At 39.8% G+C, this 18,505-nt stretch overlaps 1 protein-coding gene across 1 annotated transcript; it reads right to left on the bottom strand.

Moving 5' to 3' along the window:
- Nucleotides 1–478: 478 nt before the first annotated feature.
- Nucleotides 479–18,052, bottom strand: LOC132123411 (SH2B adapter protein 2-like). Its single transcript, XM_059533997.1, has 9 exons — nt 17,720–18,052; nt 12,140–13,031; nt 6,424–6,525; nt 6,232–6,323; nt 5,254–5,360; nt 5,047–5,178; nt 4,424–4,629; nt 2,982–3,153; nt 479–1,338 (listed from the first exon to the last, which is right to left on the bottom strand). Exons 2-9 carry the CDS (start codon nt 12,998–13,000, stop codon nt 1,061–1,063), a joined length of 1,950 nt encoding a protein of 649 aa, XP_059389980.1. The 5' UTR covers nt 13,001–13,031; nt 17,720–18,052; the 3' UTR covers nt 479–1,060.
- Nucleotides 18,053–18,505: the final 453 nt, after the last annotated feature.

The raw sequence follows: 18,505 nt of genomic DNA, 5'->3' as shown, positions 1-18,505 counted from the left end.
AGATCATCACTGATTTCAAAATGATTCTCAGTCTGTGTTGGGACTACACTACTGGTAAAAAGTAATAATATTGTTTATGTTTTCTGAAAGATGTCTTACCAAGGCTGCGTTTAGTTAACGAAAAAATACAGTAAAACTGAAAAAAAAAATACAATTAGAAACTGTTTTCAAACTGAATAATATGTCAAGAAAGCCCAGGTTCAAAATAACACAAATGAATTGCTAAACCTTTGAAAAGCTACTGAAAGAGTCTCTTCTGCCCACTAAAGGCTGAATTTATTGGATCAAAAACACTGATATTGTGAAATATTATTCTAATGTAAATCATCTGTTTTCTGTGTGAATCTGTTAAAGTGTAATTTATACCTGTGATGTATTTTCAGCATCATTCCTCCAGTCTTCAGTGTCACATGATCGATTTATCAATGTTTTAATGTTTTTACAGCTTAATATACAACTGTGATATACTACTGTCATTCAGAAGATTGGGGTAATCTAAAAAAAAAAAAAGAACGAAAAAGAAAAGAAAATGAATTAATACTTGTGTTCATCAAGGATGCATTAAATTGATCAAAAGTGACAGTAAATATATTTATAATGTCACAAAAAATTTCTATTTCAAATAAATGCTGTTCTTTTGAGCTTTTTATATTCATCTGTGTATCCTAATTTTTTTTAAAATGTATCAAAGTTTCCATAAAAATATTGTGCAGCACAAATGTGTTCAACACTGATTTGAGCAGTAAATCCTCATATTCTTCTGATTTCTGAAGATCATGTGACACTGAAGACTGGAGGAATGATGCTGAAAATACAACAGAGCATCACAGAAATACATTACACTTTAACACAGATTCACACAGAAAACAGCTGATTAACATTAGAATAATATTTCACAATATTAGTGTGTGTTTGATGAACTAAACGCAGCCTTGGTGAGCAGAAGAGACTCATTCAGAAACATCTATGAGTAAGAAAGAGGGGTAAACCAAAGCAGAGACAGCACAAGGGACAGCTCTGCAGCTAGTTAGAGGTTTGACTGGAGCAGATCCTCAGGACATCAGTAGAAAGAGTACTGGTTCTCCACGGCTCGAGTCCGACGCGTGCCCTCGCTGTCGTGGTAGTCCTCGGCCCCGGCCCCGGCCCCGGGCTCCAGCAGTCTCTCTGCGCTGCTGCTGCGGCCCATCAGCGCTCCTGCGGCCGGCTGAGCCATCGGAGACGAGGACGAGCTCGACAACAGCACCGCGTCCGACAGCTGATGGCTCACCTGGGTCGGCTCGGCCCAACAGACAGAGGCGTCCCGCGGGGCAGCTGGGACGGGAGGAGGAGATGCCACACCTGTGCACACACAGGTCAAATCACGCTTCAGACAGAGACTCACACACACACACACACACACACACACCTGAGGAACACACACAGGTCAAATCACGCTCCAGACAGAGACTCGCACACACACACACACACACACACACACCTGAGGAACACACACAGGTCAAATCACGCTCCAGACAGAGACTCACACACACACACACACACACACACACCTGAGGAACACACACAGGTCAAATCACGCTCCAGACAGAGACTCACACACACACACACACACACACACACACACACACACACACACACCTGAGGAACACACACAGGTCAAATCACGCTCCAGACAGAGACTCGCACACACACACACACACACACACACACCTGAGGAACACACACAGGTCAAATCACGCTCCAGACAGAGACTCACACACACACACACACACACACACCTGAGGAACACATCTCACTCATGCACTCCACAATCACATCCACCAAAAGCACAACTAACTACATTAGACAAAATAGTCAAGTGATTCTCTGGACTCTGGCCACGAGGTGGTTTTCATCTAGGACTGCTATTATGGTAATATGTATAGTATAAGGAACACAGAAATGAAGCGCTCTCAAAACATCAAGCTTTATTCTATTGGGAAATTAGTCAATGACACTTCTAACGGTTTTAAAATTAAGACTATTTAAGACCAGATAAAGGATATTTAAGCAATAAATTAAATTGAATGATACGTGAATATGGTCTCTAAATGTAAATGTCTTGTATTAGCAAAAGTAAATAAACACAAGAATAAGGAAGTAACTTTTACTGTACCATCTGATCTCACTGTAAAAAAAAGTGCAAAAGCCTAAAGATATCTTTACTCAAGATGCTTTTACTTGAGAAGCAACATGCCTTCATTTGAGAAGTCTTGTTTTCTGAGAAAATGGAGAGTTTCTGATTAAAACAAGAGCAACTCTGTGCCACCGGGTTCAGAAATTGAGCTTAAAATCAACTTAATTCAACTGGAATTAACATTTTCATTCCTCCACTGACAGATGTTCATTCTTCTTGAAGCATACACTTTTCTGTTGTTTTTCTGACATTTTGTTCAGTTTCTCAGAAAACAAGACTTCATGTTCAGTTTGCATCTCAAGTAAAAGAGTCTTTATTTTAGGATGTTTGAATATGTGTAATGGGAAACAATACTGACGACGAGCCTCATGCAACATTTAGCCCCATGACTGCATGGGTTTAAGACTTTCTGCTCCTATTTAAAACCTTTTCAGGCCTTAATTTCCAGAATTAGTTCATGAACTCTGAGCTTGATTCAGAACCAAGTAATCTAGATAGGAGAGCTGAACTGTTAACTCCAAACCTTTTCTCTTAGAGATGACTTCTAGTTTAAATGCATCTAACTCTAAAAAGTCACTTTATGCCAGGCTTCTTGTCTAAATGGCCGTTCTTTGAGCAGAATAAGCTGCAATGTGGACCAGACTCCATGCAGATAGTGTAACAATGTCACTTTGTAACACTCGTGTTCAGCTTGAGCAACAGTCCTTGGTGCTCAGCGAGATAATCAGACGATAATGTGCTCTCACGAGAGTTACGTTTCACTGAGCCTGGAGTCCTCACGTGTGTGTGTGTGTGTGTGTGTGTGTACCTGAGGCCGAGCGCTGGACTTGAACGTAAGAGCGTAGCGTGATGTCGGTGGAGCCGCTGGACTCGAGTGGGATGGGATGCTCGTGAAAGTGTCGTAACATGTCTGTGACCGTCTGGAACCACAGGTGATGGACGTGACACTGACCGCTGTCGTTCACAGACAACCGCAGGTGCTGCCGAACACACAACACATCATCATCCTGCTCTTCCTCTGACTGCCTTCTCATTCTCATTCTCATATCAAATAATACATATATCTGGACTAATATAGGCTGTATATGTTCATATTTATATCATACTTATAAACAATTATGCCACTGGAAAAAGAGATTTTCTTGTTAAGTATTTTAGTCTTGTTTCATATTATAAATATATAAACATTCTTGAATCAAGACGCATTTACAAAAAAAAAAGTTTTATTTTTAGTTTTTGCTTAAAACAAGAAAAAAATATCTGCCAATGGGCCGTGAAAAATAATCTTGTTTCCCCTTAAATTAAAATAGTTTCTCACTCCATGGGCAGATATCTTTTCTTGTTTTGAGCAAAAACTATCAAACTGAAAAAAAAAAAAAATCTGAAATATAAGATATTTGTAATCTGAAACAAGACAACAATGCGAAGTACGGAAAAATATTGTTTTGCAGTGTGAGGAGAAACATATACAGTACACAAACACGCATATAAATACATACACATATTTACATATGTGACCCTGGACCACAAAACACGTCATAAGGGTACATTTTTCCAAATTGAGATTTATACATAATTTCCATTGATGTGTGGTTTGTTCGGAGGACAATATTTGTCTGAGATGCAACTATCTGAAAATCTGGAATCTGAGGGAGCAAACAAATCTGAATATTGAGAAAATAATTTCTAAAGTTGTTCAAATGAGGTTCTTAGCAATGCATATTACTAATAAAACATTAAGTTTTTATATATTTACAGTAGGAGATTTACTAAATATCTTCATGGAACATGATCTTTACTTAATATCCTCATGATTTTTGGCATAAAAGAAAAATCTATCATTTTGACCCACACAATGTTTTTTTTGTCTATTTCTACAAATATACCCCAGAGACTTCAGACTGCTTTTGTGCTCCAGGGTCAGATATATATGTGTGTGTGTGTGTGTGTGTGTGTGTGTGTGTGTGTGTGTATCTAGCACTCAATCTATTAAGTTAGACATCACTTTAACAAGAATTGTCCAAAATCCTAGAAAATTTGAATTATATCCTTACCATCAGCACACATATGCATACTCCAAGCATATTTAGCAGAATACTGAATACAAGCACTATTTTCCCATCTGTGTAAATGTATGAATATATTCTGCATTATATTCTCCAGTATACTGCATCTATGTGAGTTTGGGACAGGACAGTACTGAAGAGCAGCATGTCTCCTGCAGCTGGACGACGAGGGAGCGCGGCTCACCTTGGCTTTGCCCTGGAAGTTGAAGGTGAGGACGTATTCTCCAGGACGCGTCTCGCTCTGACGGATCACAAACAGACCGTGACTCTGTGTCCCGCCGGCGAGGACCAGCTGGGCCGCCCGCACCCGAGACAGCGTCCCGTGGAACCATGGGTAACCTGCCAAACTGGCGTCTCCTTCCGCTTCCCCTGGAGTCTCACCTGGGCTTCCTAAACGACAGGAGCAGGGTGTGTGTGTGTGTGTGTGTGTGTGTGTGTTTCCAGCGTCAGGAACCACATCTGGCCCAACATGTTTTTAGACTGAAAACAAAGTGGAAAAAACCAGCTCTCCTCAACATGCTGGTCATAAACTAGGAACTATGAAATATCTGTAATTCTGGAGATAGGAAATAATAATGAATAAACAAATATTATATCTTATGAATATTAACACTTACCAAAACAACAATTCAGTGCATCTAATCTGACAGGAGAGAAACATATCAATCCGAATGCTGCTCTCTAACACTAGTAGCTCCTGTGTTTTCTTTGGGGTTCCTTCTGATGCAGTAAACACTGAAGTCTTTGCTCTTTCACACACATTAATGGAGTTGAGTTCTGCTCTGGAGTCAGTGCACCCTGATGTACCTGATGATGTGTTGGTGTCCTGGGGCTCTGGTGACCGCAGGAAGTGCTCCAGCGGGACGTGTGAGGGGTGCTGGGTGACGGTCGACTGATCAGCAGCCACAGAGCACAGCCGCTCGGACCCCCGATGGGACCCTGAGCAGCACATCCACAGCATTAGGAGAAACACATCACACACAGAAGGCTGCATGCATCTGAGCAGCTTCGTACCGTCACACAGAAGCTCACAGCTGCAGGAGGACACCAGCGAGAGCGAGACGTCTCTGTGCGGCTGGCTGTGAGCACACGACGCCAGCTCGATGTCATCCCCGCTGTCCCTGAAACACACACACACACACACCACACACTTCACCATCTCCAGCGTGAAGCGTGTGTCTGATGTCCTGGAACACCGAGCTGAGCTTCTGTGGCTTTATTACTCATTACTCTCGAGCATCAGACTTTACAAACATACATTCATTCCTAATCACAGAGAATCACTTTGAGCAATACCTACTAATATCTTAATCTATGAATAGCTTTAAAATGCTGCGCTCATGTATGTGCTAGAAAACACTCTAGTTTAATATAGCGAGATCTAAATCATCATATCAGCACTAAAACACTACAGTGAAAGTGATTTTCTCGGGGTTTTGTCTCGTTTTCATTCTTGAATCAAGATACAGAAACCAAATGACTTGAGATATTAATTCTTGTTTTCTTTTTGCTTAAAACAAGAAATAAAGCATCTGTCAACAGGGTAATAAAGCAGGATTTTTTTTCTTGCCCCATTGGCAGATATTTTTTCTCATTTTCAGAAAAAAAAGGGTGTGATTTTGATTTATTTTTTCAGAAAACAAGACCTAATGTCTTGTTATTTTGCTTCTCAAGTACGTGTATATTGATTTAAGAATGTTTAAACAAGACAAAGACAGTATGACTTTCTGTAAAGCTGTTCTGAAACATCTCTGATTTGACTTGGCATCAAGGACATTATGTTGAGATTGTGTCTTAAACGCTAGTTTGACTAACTAGCAGTAAGCTAAGGGATAATGCAATCTCATTTCCATGCAGTTCTGAGCAGTGTTTAGACACTAGTGGCTTAGCTTCAGTGTCAGTCATGGTTTAGTCTGAGACCGTGTCCCGTGATGATGCTGTGAACGTGTTTCAGGACACTAATAACCCCGGCTCCCAGCAGACGAGTCTCACCCGGGGTCAATGCAGTCCTGGATGTCTGCCACCCACGAGTTCTTCTGCAGAGAGTCGATGGTCTCCAGGATGTATTCAGCACCATTCTCCACCTGCGATGGTCCACACAACACCAGTCTGAACAGACAGCTCTGATCTACATCCACTCGCTAACATGAGAACAGTTAGATGTGTGAGCATACATATCTGTACCTTGAGCACGAATGTGTTGTCTTTGTCAGGCATCTCTAGAGGCATGGTGGTCCTCACCTCCACGATCGCAGACAGAGGGATGCTCACTTTGGGTTTAGATGACTACAAACACAAGTCAATGCCATTCACGTATGCATCATGCACGGCTCTGCAGCGCTCAACAATAAGGACTGTGTATTTACATTTACATTCATTCATTTAGCAGACGCTTGTATCCAAAGCCAATGGAAGCTAACCAAAATCAACAAAAGAGCAACGATAGACAAGTGCTATAACAAGTCTCAGTTAGCTTAACACAGTACATGTGAAAAAAAATAGCACAAGCCAGTGTTAAAGGTCTTTTTTGCTTTTGTTAATTGTATAATAAGTGAAAATAAAACTGACAGAATACAGAACGATTAGCATGCAAATATTGTGTGTGTGTGTATATATATATATATATATATGTGTGTGTGCTGATAATCGATTAATCATTTAATTAAAACAATTTTCTGTATTTAAAATCGCAATTAATTGCATACTACACTGTTATAGTTTCACACTGAATCTCTAAATGACTGAAGAAACGACAACGATTATATATTTGAATTATGTGTTTAATGGCATCTTTTTACTTATTAATGATGATACCAATACTGCTAATGTCTCTAGTAAATGCAATATTGGCCATTCAACATTACAGTCTAACTCAAAGACATTATTTTAAACATTTAATAGGCTTTGAGAAATATAATGGAGTTATAATAATGCAATTGAATAAATTGACTAAATTTAATATCTCATAGCTTGTTTCAAGCAACAAAAGTGAATCGAGCAGTAAGAGATTTTTTCTCACTGATTTCCATCAATAACAGACTGCAGCAGGTTTGACTTCAAAAGCAGCGCGGTCTCTTTAAAACCTGACACACATCCGATTTTCTCACAACTCATATAGGACTTCTTAACTAATGTAAGACTGCTTACTTGGCAAAAATGGGCATTTTGGCATAAATTTGTGTGCTTTTGTTTGCAAAAGAGAACACAATGTGCTACTGTCATGCTGTCTGAAGAGGCTTATACATACATACATACAGTACAGACCAAAAGTTTGGAAACATTACTATTTTTAATGTTTTTGAAAGACGTTTCTTCTGCTCATCAAGCCTGCATTTATTTGATCAAAAATACAGAAAAAACTGTAATATTGTGAAATATTATTACAACTTAAAATAATAGTTTTCTATTTGAATATACTTTAAAATAATTTCTTCCAGTGATGCAAAGCTGAATTTTCAGCATCATTACTCCAGCCTTCAGTGTCACATGTAACATCAGTCGATCACATGATCATTTAGAAATCATTCTAATATTCTGATTTATTATGAGTGTTGGAAACAGTTCTGCTGTCTCATATATCTGATCAATAAAAGGTTCAAAAGAACTGCATTTATTCAAAATAAAATAAATTCTAATAATATATATTCTAATAATATATTTTCTTTACTATCACCTTTTATCAATTTAACACATCCTTGCTGAATAAAAGTATTGATTTTATTTTTTAAAAAAAGAAAGAAAAAAAAATTACTGACCCCAAATTACTGACCAGTAGTGTATATTGTTATTACTAAATATTTATATTTTAAAAACATAGCTTCTTTTTTTTTTTTTTTACTTTTTATTCATCAAAGTATCTTAAAGTATCACATGTTCAAATATTAAGCAGCAGAACTGTTTCCAACTTTGATAATGAATCATCATATTAGCATGATTTCTAAAGGATCATGTGATAATGATACTAAAAATTCAGCTTTGCATCACAGAAATAAATGATAATTTAAAGTATAATAAATGTAAAAACAATTATTTTAAATTGTAATAATATATCACAATATTACATTTTATTTCTGTATTTTTGATCAAATAAATGCAGGCTTGATGAGCAGAAGAAACTTCTTTCAAAAACATTAAAAATAGTAATGTTTCCAAACTTTTGGTCTGTACTGTACATATGAAGAAGAAAATTTAGTCTGAGATTCTTCGGAGATTTCTTTTTTTACATTTTTATCAGGCTCCTACCTGAAATCAGCACAATTTACATAATAAATATTATTGCAAGGCATAAAAACAGATGCACATGATCAACAGAACACAGTATGTATGTAAACTGGACCATAACTCAGTCTATAGTCTTGTTTAAAAGGAAAGGGGATGTTGCTCTGAAAACATCAGAGTGAAACTGATGACTGAAGCTGAAGTCTCTCATGTGCTTTCGCCTGCATTTTTGTTCAGGGGATCTCACTTACGGTCATTATAATGTGCTTTATTCGTTTCGGAGCGCTGTGAGGACACATGAAGACAGACAGGAGCTTAGCTCGGATGTTTATGTTGTTGTTAGCATGGATATTTTTACCCTGTCTTTAGTTTGTTCCGGAAAAGGAAGTCATTAGTACTGTCTTGAGGGACTAAAATTGCTCTGAGATCGGCTTCCCAAAATCTCTCTAAACCTTTCTCAAGCTAAACCAAAATGCGGAACAGGATTTTAAGAGGCCGGATCTGACTCATTTTTAATGAGGAAAACATTGCTACGAACATATGTCCGGTTCATCTGTTCCTAGTGAAATCACCTCATGTGTGAAGCTACACTAGACTAACTCAATCTACTCAAATAATTATTCATGAACCACAACGTTTGTCCTCAAGTGGAATCAAACACCAGAAGACAAATGATGAACAAACAAAATAATGAAAAGTAGACTGGCAAATATCGCATTTTGCAGTCCTGTTCGCTGACCTCCTCATGCAAGCTTCACACAAAACTGGAAAAGCAGTTTCACTAACAACACTTCTGGCAGAGAGACCACAGAAGGTTTTATTTTTATTTTTTATCAGTTTATCGGTCCATCAGCTCTTTTAAGGAAAAACTGCTGCATATCAGGAAATTCCAGACTTAAACACACACCAAACAAATATGGCTGTCCAATCAGACGGCTTCTTCATGGGAAAGTGGAGATCTCAGCCTTGTCTTTTAGTCAGAGGTCTGGCTACATGAGAAGTAGACTAAAAACAAACCAATCCCTAAACCTAAACCTAAAACCAGTGGTTCTCAGTGTTTGTGTGCGATGCTAAAATTGCTCTGAGATCAGCTTCCCAAAATCTATTTTTTTTTCAACATGTAAAAATAGCCCTAAACAATGCTTATCAGAGGAAAGAAAGAAAAAAACAACAACATATGTTTGAGTTATTTCACAATAAAGAAATTTAAATTGTAGCCTACATGGTTAATTTTGCAATTACATAAATTGAATGTTAAGATAATACTGATCATGTTCTATTCTGTAATGTTAACAGAAATCATACACTGTCAAAGTAAAAAGGTTGCATTTTATACATGCATCAGCCTTCCAGTGTCAGTCCCTTATGAAAATGAACCGTGGTTTTACTAAAGTGACCATAGTTCAATTCTAGTATTTGTAGATTTGAATCATGTGTAAACAAAAATCACATTTGAACCATGTGTAAACAAAAAAAACAACAACTAATAAGTTAAGCCGTATTGAATGTTAAGATGTGTTTTAAACAAAATCAAGTGGTTATCATAACCCATAATTTAAAAGTTTAGTTCCGAGATATCGTATCGGTATCAATGATACTGGCCTTTAAAAGCATCGGTATCATATCGGAAACAAAGTAAGTGGTATTTCCCATCCCTAATGGGAAATACCAGAACAAACCTCAACATGTCACCTTTCAAAACAGACCAAAACCATGCATATACTCCAAAGGGTTCAAGAACATCATGCAATTTACTTTTTAGGCGTTTAATGCTATTTTTACAGGAATGCTAAGAGGTTAAACAAAAAAATGTCTTTTAACTTTTAACTAGTGTGATGGTCAAGCTCCAAAAAGAAGATAAAAGAACCATTAAAGTAGTTCATATGATTCTTGTGCATTATTCAGAGCCTTCTGAATTAATATGATTGCTTTACGTGACAAACAAACCATAGTTTAAGTCAAAATCTTGTCCTCTCTTATCTGTCAAACACGTGAGAACGTTTGTGAGCAGCATTCATAAAGGAGAAGAAACCACATGCACAAACCTTGATGGTTCTCGCATCTATCATCAACTTGAATGCAGAAAGTGAACAAGTTTTGAGCACTAGAGAAGAACCACTGCATCACAGGCTGAATTGCTATATGTGATAGGCTAGAAACTCTTATTCCAGATGCAAAGCTCTTCAGGAAGTAGTGAAAACAGCTGAGCTCATCACTGGCTTTACAGCTTTTTTTACCGAGCACGCTGTTTGAGTAAGACACACACTCCACCTGGCTGTGTCATTACCGTACCGTTGCATCCAAACACAGACAACTAGACTGGCAAACAGCTTTTATTTTCAAGCCATCAGACTACGGTATTTTTCGGACTATAAGTCGCACCTGAGTATAAGTCGCATCAGTCCAAAAATACGCCATGATGAGGAAAAAAACATATATAAGTCGCACTGGACTATAAGTCACATTTATTTAGAACCAAGAACCAAAAGAAAACATTACCGTCTACATCCGCGAGAGGGCGCTCTATGTCTTCAGTGTAGACTACAGGAGCACTGAGCAACATAGAGCGCCCTCTCACGGCTGGAGACGGTAATGTTTTCTCTTGGTTCATATCTCTTGGTTCATGTCAAATTAATTTTTTAATAAATAAGTCACACCTGACTATAAGTCGCAGGACCAGCCAAACTATAAAAAAAAGTGCGACTTATAGTCCTGAAAATACGGTACTTATCAACCAGCAGCTCTTCATCCACCACAGGAACACTATAACTGCCACCTCTGCACACTTAGACTCTCACTAATATTTGCTATTCAATTTTAATTTATATATTTATTTTACTTTATTTTTTTTGTTCTTAGCATGTTACTTTTACTAAGCCAGTGGTTCCCAATTTTGGTCCTGGAGAACCCCCACACTGCACATTTTGGATGGCTCTCTTATTTCAGTGTTTGGGGTTCTCCAGGACCAGGATTGGGAACCACTGTACTCTAGGTCATTGCCCACCTCTGTTCTTTTTCACCTGTTATAAACAGCTTCATCCAAACCAGCCGTCTTCAAACTTGCTCCTGGAGAGCTACCATCCTGCAGACTTTAGCTCCAACATACCTGCTCTGAAAAGAGCGGTTTTTGACAGGGTAAAACAAGAGTTTTTAACACTACCATTGAGAAATTTTAACCAAAATATGTTACAGACTTTTCGTTAAGACCCTATAGAATCATATCAACTTGTGGAACATGGGCATCCGATTACCCCTTTAAGTCACGTTTGATCTTGCAAGAATTTGAGAGAACACGTGTCACTGTGAAATCATTCCAAAAATCAACAAGTGTGTGGCGTTGTGGTCTGGTCGAATCATCTAGTGTGTGCATTAAGAGGATTAAAATGTTTAAAATTGGTTAAAACGGTCATAATATCTGTGGTCTAGTTTAAAGATGGATTAAGATTTGAAAATCGTCTGGTGTGTCCCAGGCCTAAGTTTAGCTCCAACCTTTTCAAGTCATCCTGAACACCTTGATTAGCTGGTTCAGGTGTGCTTGATAAGGGTTGGAGCCTAACTCTATTGGACAGTGGGACTCCAGGAGCAGGGCTGAAGGGCTCTATGGTTTAAGAATAATCAGTTTTTCTTCCCCTAACCCACAAACTGTCATACTAATAAGAGTTTTATCAGAGTGCGGTTCTACCTTTGGTGGAACGTAGAACTCCAGCTGGAACTTCTCTCCTGCATCCACTTGCGCGGCGGTCTTCCTCAACAGCAGCCTGCATTTCTGCCACTGCGCTGCACCCATACAGTTATTGTCATCAGCCACCATGTATTTGAGCGCACCCTCCCTCTGGATCTCCAACAGCTCCACTTTATGGCCCTGAGAGCCCCGCGGCAGCCGCAGCTTCTGGCTCCAGTGTTCGGACCCCATGGACTCGGGTCCATTGGTCCTCCTGGAGCTCCCCAAGGGGTCTGGTTCTGGAGAGGCCCTGCGGTGCCAGATCTCCTTCACCCCGTCCACCACGCTCAGACTCATGTTTCGGAGAGAAAAGCCCTTCTTGAAACGAGCCTTACGTCGTCCCAATGACACATCCTCCGAACTCCTGGATTGGCTCACAGTTGACATTTTATGGGTGGGGGTCTGCTGTTCCTGTCCACTGGCTCCGCCCCCTCCACTGTCCATGCTATCCAGTGATTCGCTCGAGGCCCCCACGTCTTTCCGCCGATGGTAGAGGTCGTGGCTGAGGGGCAGCGTGCAGCTCTGTATGCCCACAAAGGGCACGATGCTGTACTTCAGAGCGGAGGAGTCTCCCGGAGACCCGGGACCTTGAACTTGGTCGAGGGTGGTGGAGAAGCAGGTCAGGAAGTGTTGAGCAAAGTGTTGCGAGAAATTGGCATCAGCACCAGGTGAGTCGTAGCATGGGTTCTCGCTGATGAATCGCCGGAACTTGTAAGCAAAATCAGCAGCAGAAGCTCGAGCGTGAAGCTCACAGAACTCCTTCCAGTCAGGCAGCGTGCAGGAGGAGTGCTCCGGGCTGCTGGGAGCCCCGTCACCATTCATTACTAGGCCATGCCAATGCCCTGGCAAACCACTGACACACACACACAGAGAGAGAGAGAGAGACAGGTCAGTAAGCAAAATCTAAAGGTTGAAGCAAAATGGATCAATTGACCCTTTTTATTCATCCCATGTGGCACAGACTGGATATGACCCATGAACATGGAAGCAAGAAAAAAGTGTGTGGATTCCGATATTCTAAGAACGGTTTCAGGCCTCATGCATTTATTTCCATGTTTGGAAATAAATAAAATATGACTTCGATATGGGTTTTTCTGTTGGATATTTCCCTGTCGATGTGATGAATCATGTCAACTCATGTGGACACTTTTGCGAATACAGTGTTGCCAATTCCGCGGTTTTCCTACAGAATTGGGTTACTTTTACACTGTTGCCGCAGGTTGTTTTTCAGTCCACATATTAAAGCAAACCCCCCCCCCCCCACTTTTCGATGGAGGGGGACACTTGCCAGTGGGGAAATTTTTTAAATAGTAATAGTTAATAGGATAGTTTTAAATAACAATTAGTTATTAGTTAGGCTAGTTTTGTTTCACAGACCTGGCAAACTGTCCGTATGTCTGCTCTTGGTTGTTAAGTTTAAAGTGTAAATGCAGATTTTGAATATGGGTCACTTTTGAGAGAAAATATAAATTTTTTATATTTTAATAAATATAAAATATACCCTTGTTGTCAGAATAATTGTATATAGTCAAAAACAAATCCAAATTAGCCATCAAGAACTGCAGTGTAAATGTGGCCAAAGTGTCATTCAGACTGGCATTGCCTCACAAATGTCTCAGCCAAGTCAGTCGATTTGGAAAGCAACTTCCAAAAAACACAACTTGGTGGGGTTGAGTGGGGTGGTTGCTTCTGAGAAAATCAGCCCCATCAAGTATTAGGCAGCCCAAACAAATTGCAAGTTTGCAAATTAGTATTCCCCATTTCCTCATACTGATTGTATGTTGCCCAAAACTTACAATTGAGAAGGCTTTGCTTAATTTCCATACTACTCTTTTACATAAGTTTTTTTTTTCAACTCCCATCGTACACAATTTCTCAAATCTTAACAAACCTTCGCTCTGCTGATATTCAGCCCAAATTTCATAAAAGATTTTGATTTTCAATAGAGACTGTTTTAGAAAAATGGCAATAGTTTGGTGCACTGCAATGAAATCCTGCTCTGAAGGCATCATAGCAGTCTGGGAACATCGCCACCTACTAGTTGAGCACTATAACAAACACTACAGCAGATGTCCGAATTTATTTAGAATAGATTATGTTTGTGTGTTCATCATTATTGTGCAATCAAATGTGAGCATGATAGTTATGAAAAAAGGCATAAACACACACATTCATCTCTAATATATGCATGGTGGGAATTTGTATGAAAGTCAATTTGTGGTTTTGAAATGCAAAATTACATTTACAATAAACATTAAAAATGACCATCAGTCACCACAACAAGAGAATCACATTTCATTACATTAACTAATTAAATGAACAAAGACTAAGCATAATAACATGAACATAAGATTTATTAAATTTAAATATATGACTGCCATAGCTGCACTGATCAAAAACACAATTTGTCATCTTAAATTTTTAAAGAAAAAAAGTCTTTTTAAACAATATACAAAACACCCATTTCTACTTGAGGTATATGCAACACTTACACAACATATATGTTGTAAATGTTGTGGCATAAACAAACAAGAGAAGCAGAACACAAGACGTCAGGAGACTGAAACTACTGCAAGATTGACCACGTTAAGCAAAGCAGACCACAAAGCGCTCTGCCACAGCACCGTCAGGAGAAGGACACAAGTACCCTAAAACACTGACAGTCAGACTGAACAGTGCACAATGAGATTACTGTCAAATAAAATAAAACTAACTTTGCACAATTAATCACTTTTCCAACACAGACACACAGCAGTCTCTTCTCTCTGGACAGAGGACTTATTTTAATGTAGAGAATGACACGGAGTGCAGAGACACACAGACCAGCATCTGTCTGAAGAGAATAAATCAAATCAGAGCCTTTCACTGAACACGTGACATTAAGACAAGAGTGTTACACTAGATTAGTACAATACAGTGGCCTCCACAAATATTGGCACCCTTGGAAAATATGAGCAAAACAGGCCACGGAAAAATGCCTCTGGTGTTTATCTTCTTCAAAATATTCACAAAAATCTAACTAATTAAAACGAGCTTCTTCCAGCTCCACGGTTAACATCTCCACTTGATTCTGAACTCATCAACACTGTTACTGTATTCTCAGGTCTGATGTAGAGCTTGGTGAAGAGTGATGACCTGCCACCGAAGGGTTCCTAACCAGGACAGTAACCTTAAAGGGTTAGTTCGCCCAATTTGCAAAATTATGTCATTAATAACTCACCCTCTTGTTGTTCCAAACCCGTAAGACCTCCGTTTATCTTCAGAACACGGATTAAGATATTTTAGATTTCACGTCTCCAATACGCATTAATCTACAAATGACTTAAGCGGTTAACTTTTTTAATGTGGCTGACACTCCCTCTGAGTTCAAACAAACCAATATCCCGGAGTAATTCATTCACTCAAACAGTACACTGACTGAACTGCTGTGAAGAGAGAGATGAACACCGAGCCGAGCCAGATAACGAACAAAAGATTGACTCGTTCACGAGTGCTCCATCGTGCTGGAAAATGCGTTGTTCTTCACCAAACTGTTGTTGGATTGTTGGAAGAAGTTGCTGTTGGGGGGTGTTTTGGTACCATTCTTTATTCATGGCTGTGTTTTTGGGCAGAATTGAGAGTGAGCCCACTCCCTTGGATGAGAAGCAACCCCACACATGAATGGTGTCAGGATGCTTTACTGTTGGCATGACACAGGACTGATGGTAGCACTCACCTTTTCTTCACCGGACAAGCCTTTTTCCAGATGCCCCAAACAATCGGAAAGGGGCTTCATCGGAGAATATGACTTTGCCCCAGTCCTCAGCAGTCCATTCACTATACTTTCTGCAGAAGATCAATCTGTCCCTGATGTTTTTTTTGGAGAGAAGTGGCTTCTTTGCTGCCCTTCTTGACACCAGGCCATCTTCCAAAAGTCTTGTCCTCACTGTGTGTGCAGATGCGCTCACACCTGCCTGCTGCCATTCCTGAGCAAGCTCTGCACTGTTGGCACTCCGATCCCGCAGCTGTATCCTCTTTAGGAGACGATCCTGGCGCTTGCAGGACTTTCTTGGACGCCCTGAAGCCTTCTTTACAAGAAGTGAACCTCTTTCCTTGAAGTTCTTGATGATCCTATAAATTGTTGATTTAGGTGCAATCTTAGTAGCCACAATATCCTTGCATGTGAAGCCATTTTTATGCAACGCAATGATGGCTGCACGCGTTTCTTTGCAGGTCACCATGGTTAACAATGGAAGAACAATGACTTCAAGCATCACCCTCCTTTTAACATGTCAAGTCTGCCATTCTAACCCAATCAGCCTGACATAATGATCTCCAGCCTTGTGCTCGTCAACATTCTCACCTGAGTTAACAAGACGATTACTGAAATGATCTCAGCAGCTCCTTTAATGACAGCAATGAAATGCAGTGGAAAGGTTTTTTTGGGATTAAGATAATTTTCATGGCAAAGAAGGACTATGCAATTCATCTGATCCTCTTCATAACATGCTGGAGTATATGCAAATTGCTATTATAAAAACTTAAGCAGCAACTTTTCCAATTTCCAATATTTATGTAATTCTCAAAACTTTTGGCCACGACTGTACACACACAACAGTCCAGATGTTTCTTAAGTTGCTCCTTTTTCACTTCTGTTAAATGGATAGTTCACCCAAAAATGAAAATTGTCATAATTTATTCAAGATTTTCCAAATGTATTCCTTGATTCAAATTTCTCATATTGCTTAATTGATTTGGTCTGAAGAGTGAATAATTAATGATTATTTTAATTTGAAAACTACATATAAATTAGCTCCCACTGTGTTTATGACTTAGCATCATTCCAGGGAGGCATAAGTGCCTTTCACCCTGTTACAACTTGATGAACCACTGAAACGATTTTGGAAACATTATTCTAAGGTAAAAAATGTTACATAGTGTTGCTTTAAAGACATTTTTATGTTGGCTTTTAATCTTGCATCAAATAGTGAACTGCATACTGTATGCAGACTTGCATTTACAAATCACCAGCAGTAAATATTGTGCTAGTACTAGAATTGAACTACAAGACAGTTGCAAGCCTTTGATTAGAGTTATGTGAAGCTTTTGATGGGACAGTTAGGTCCTTGGGACGTGAGTCCCTGGTGACAACAGCTGCGCAGAGGGGGCCCAATTAGATTTTTTTTGTCATGGGGCCCAAAATTACTGGCAGCGCCCCTGGCTGGGGGTTTATGTGTGTGTGCACACATGCGTGCGTCATTTGATTATTTCAGCTTCTCTGTTATTGGGTGGGTGATACATGATGCTGTGAATCTCTGTGAATAAAGCCGGTGCACGAGGCCTGAATCAATAACACACACACACGCGCGCGCGCGCTTGCATCGATAGAAAACACTGATGATGACCATCACTGAACCAGCGACTGTGACCCATATTATGCTTTAATCATCAGTCACCGCACACGCGAAGGTCTTAAACACAGATAAACCCATGCGAACGCGTACATGTAGGTAAAGCGGCGCGTAATGAATGAGAGCGAAGGGCCCCCCTGATTCATCTCACCTCCGATAAATGTGTCACTGCATCTGATGCCAGAGCTTTTACTCCAGATCCATCGACAGAGGTGTGTGGAGGAGTCCAGCGCATCGCATCGCTGTATGGTCCATAAGTGAGCAGGTCAGAGACTGATACATGACGCGCGCGCATCTACTCTCCAGGCAATGCAGCTGCTCTTAAAGGGAGCGCGGCGCGATTTCCGATTGGTCCTTAAATGGGCCACGTCATGAAGTCATCGGTCAGCACTGAGTGAAGGTGATTCAGAGCATCCTCCTCCTCCTCATCAAGATGAAATCTCACTGGGATCGGATCACATGAGTGGAAATACACACCGCTGCTGTATATTCATGGAGATGCTTTGGTATAGTAGCTGTAGCTTGTGTGTAGTGCATACTTTACTGTTCACACAGTTTATGTACAGCCATTGCTCCAGTTCATATATCAGCAAGATCTTAGTCGATGTAACCTCGATGTAGCCCCCCGCCCCGCCCCAGCCACTGTCCTCTTTTTGGAAAACTAAAATATGGCCACCCTAATCTAAATGCTTTAAGAGCATTTTCACATACAGTACACTTGAAATGACCCTTTTTTTGGTTCTTGTAGTGCTCAAATGAGCTAGATGTGAAAACAGCTTAAGTATCATGCAGGCTTCTGTCTAAACCTATTAGATATTCAGATATCACACACGTTACATCACAGTCCGTGTTGGATTTCAGGTGCACCGTGATGAAGTACATTTACTTGAGCACTGTACTTAAGTACACTTTTTGAGTATCTGTACTTGAGTATTAT

The sequence above is a fragment of the Carassius carassius genome, chromosome 41 (genome assembly GCF_963082965.1).
Source record: "Carassius carassius chromosome 41, fCarCar2.1, whole genome shotgun sequence".
In the NCBI taxonomy this organism is placed as follows: Eukaryota; Metazoa; Chordata; class Actinopteri; order Cypriniformes; family Cyprinidae; genus Carassius; species Carassius carassius.
This window is presented reverse-complemented; position numbering and strand designations above follow the sequence as displayed.

Excerpts from the sequence above, each read along its gene's own strand:
- LOC132123411 (XM_059533997.1), bottom strand. The coding sequence starts at position 13,000 with ATGAATGGTGACGGGGCTCCCAGCAGCCCGGAGCACTCCTCCTGCACG. Across the intron at positions 5,179-5,253 it reads CTGTGAGCTTCTGTGTGACG|GGTCCCATCGGGGGTCCGAG; the intron begins GTACGAAGCTGC and ends TGTGCTGCTCAG. Across the intron at positions 1,339-2,981 it reads AGTCCAGCGCTCGGCCTCAG|GTGTGGCATCTCCTCCTCCC; the intron begins GTACACACACAC and ends GTGTGTGCACAG.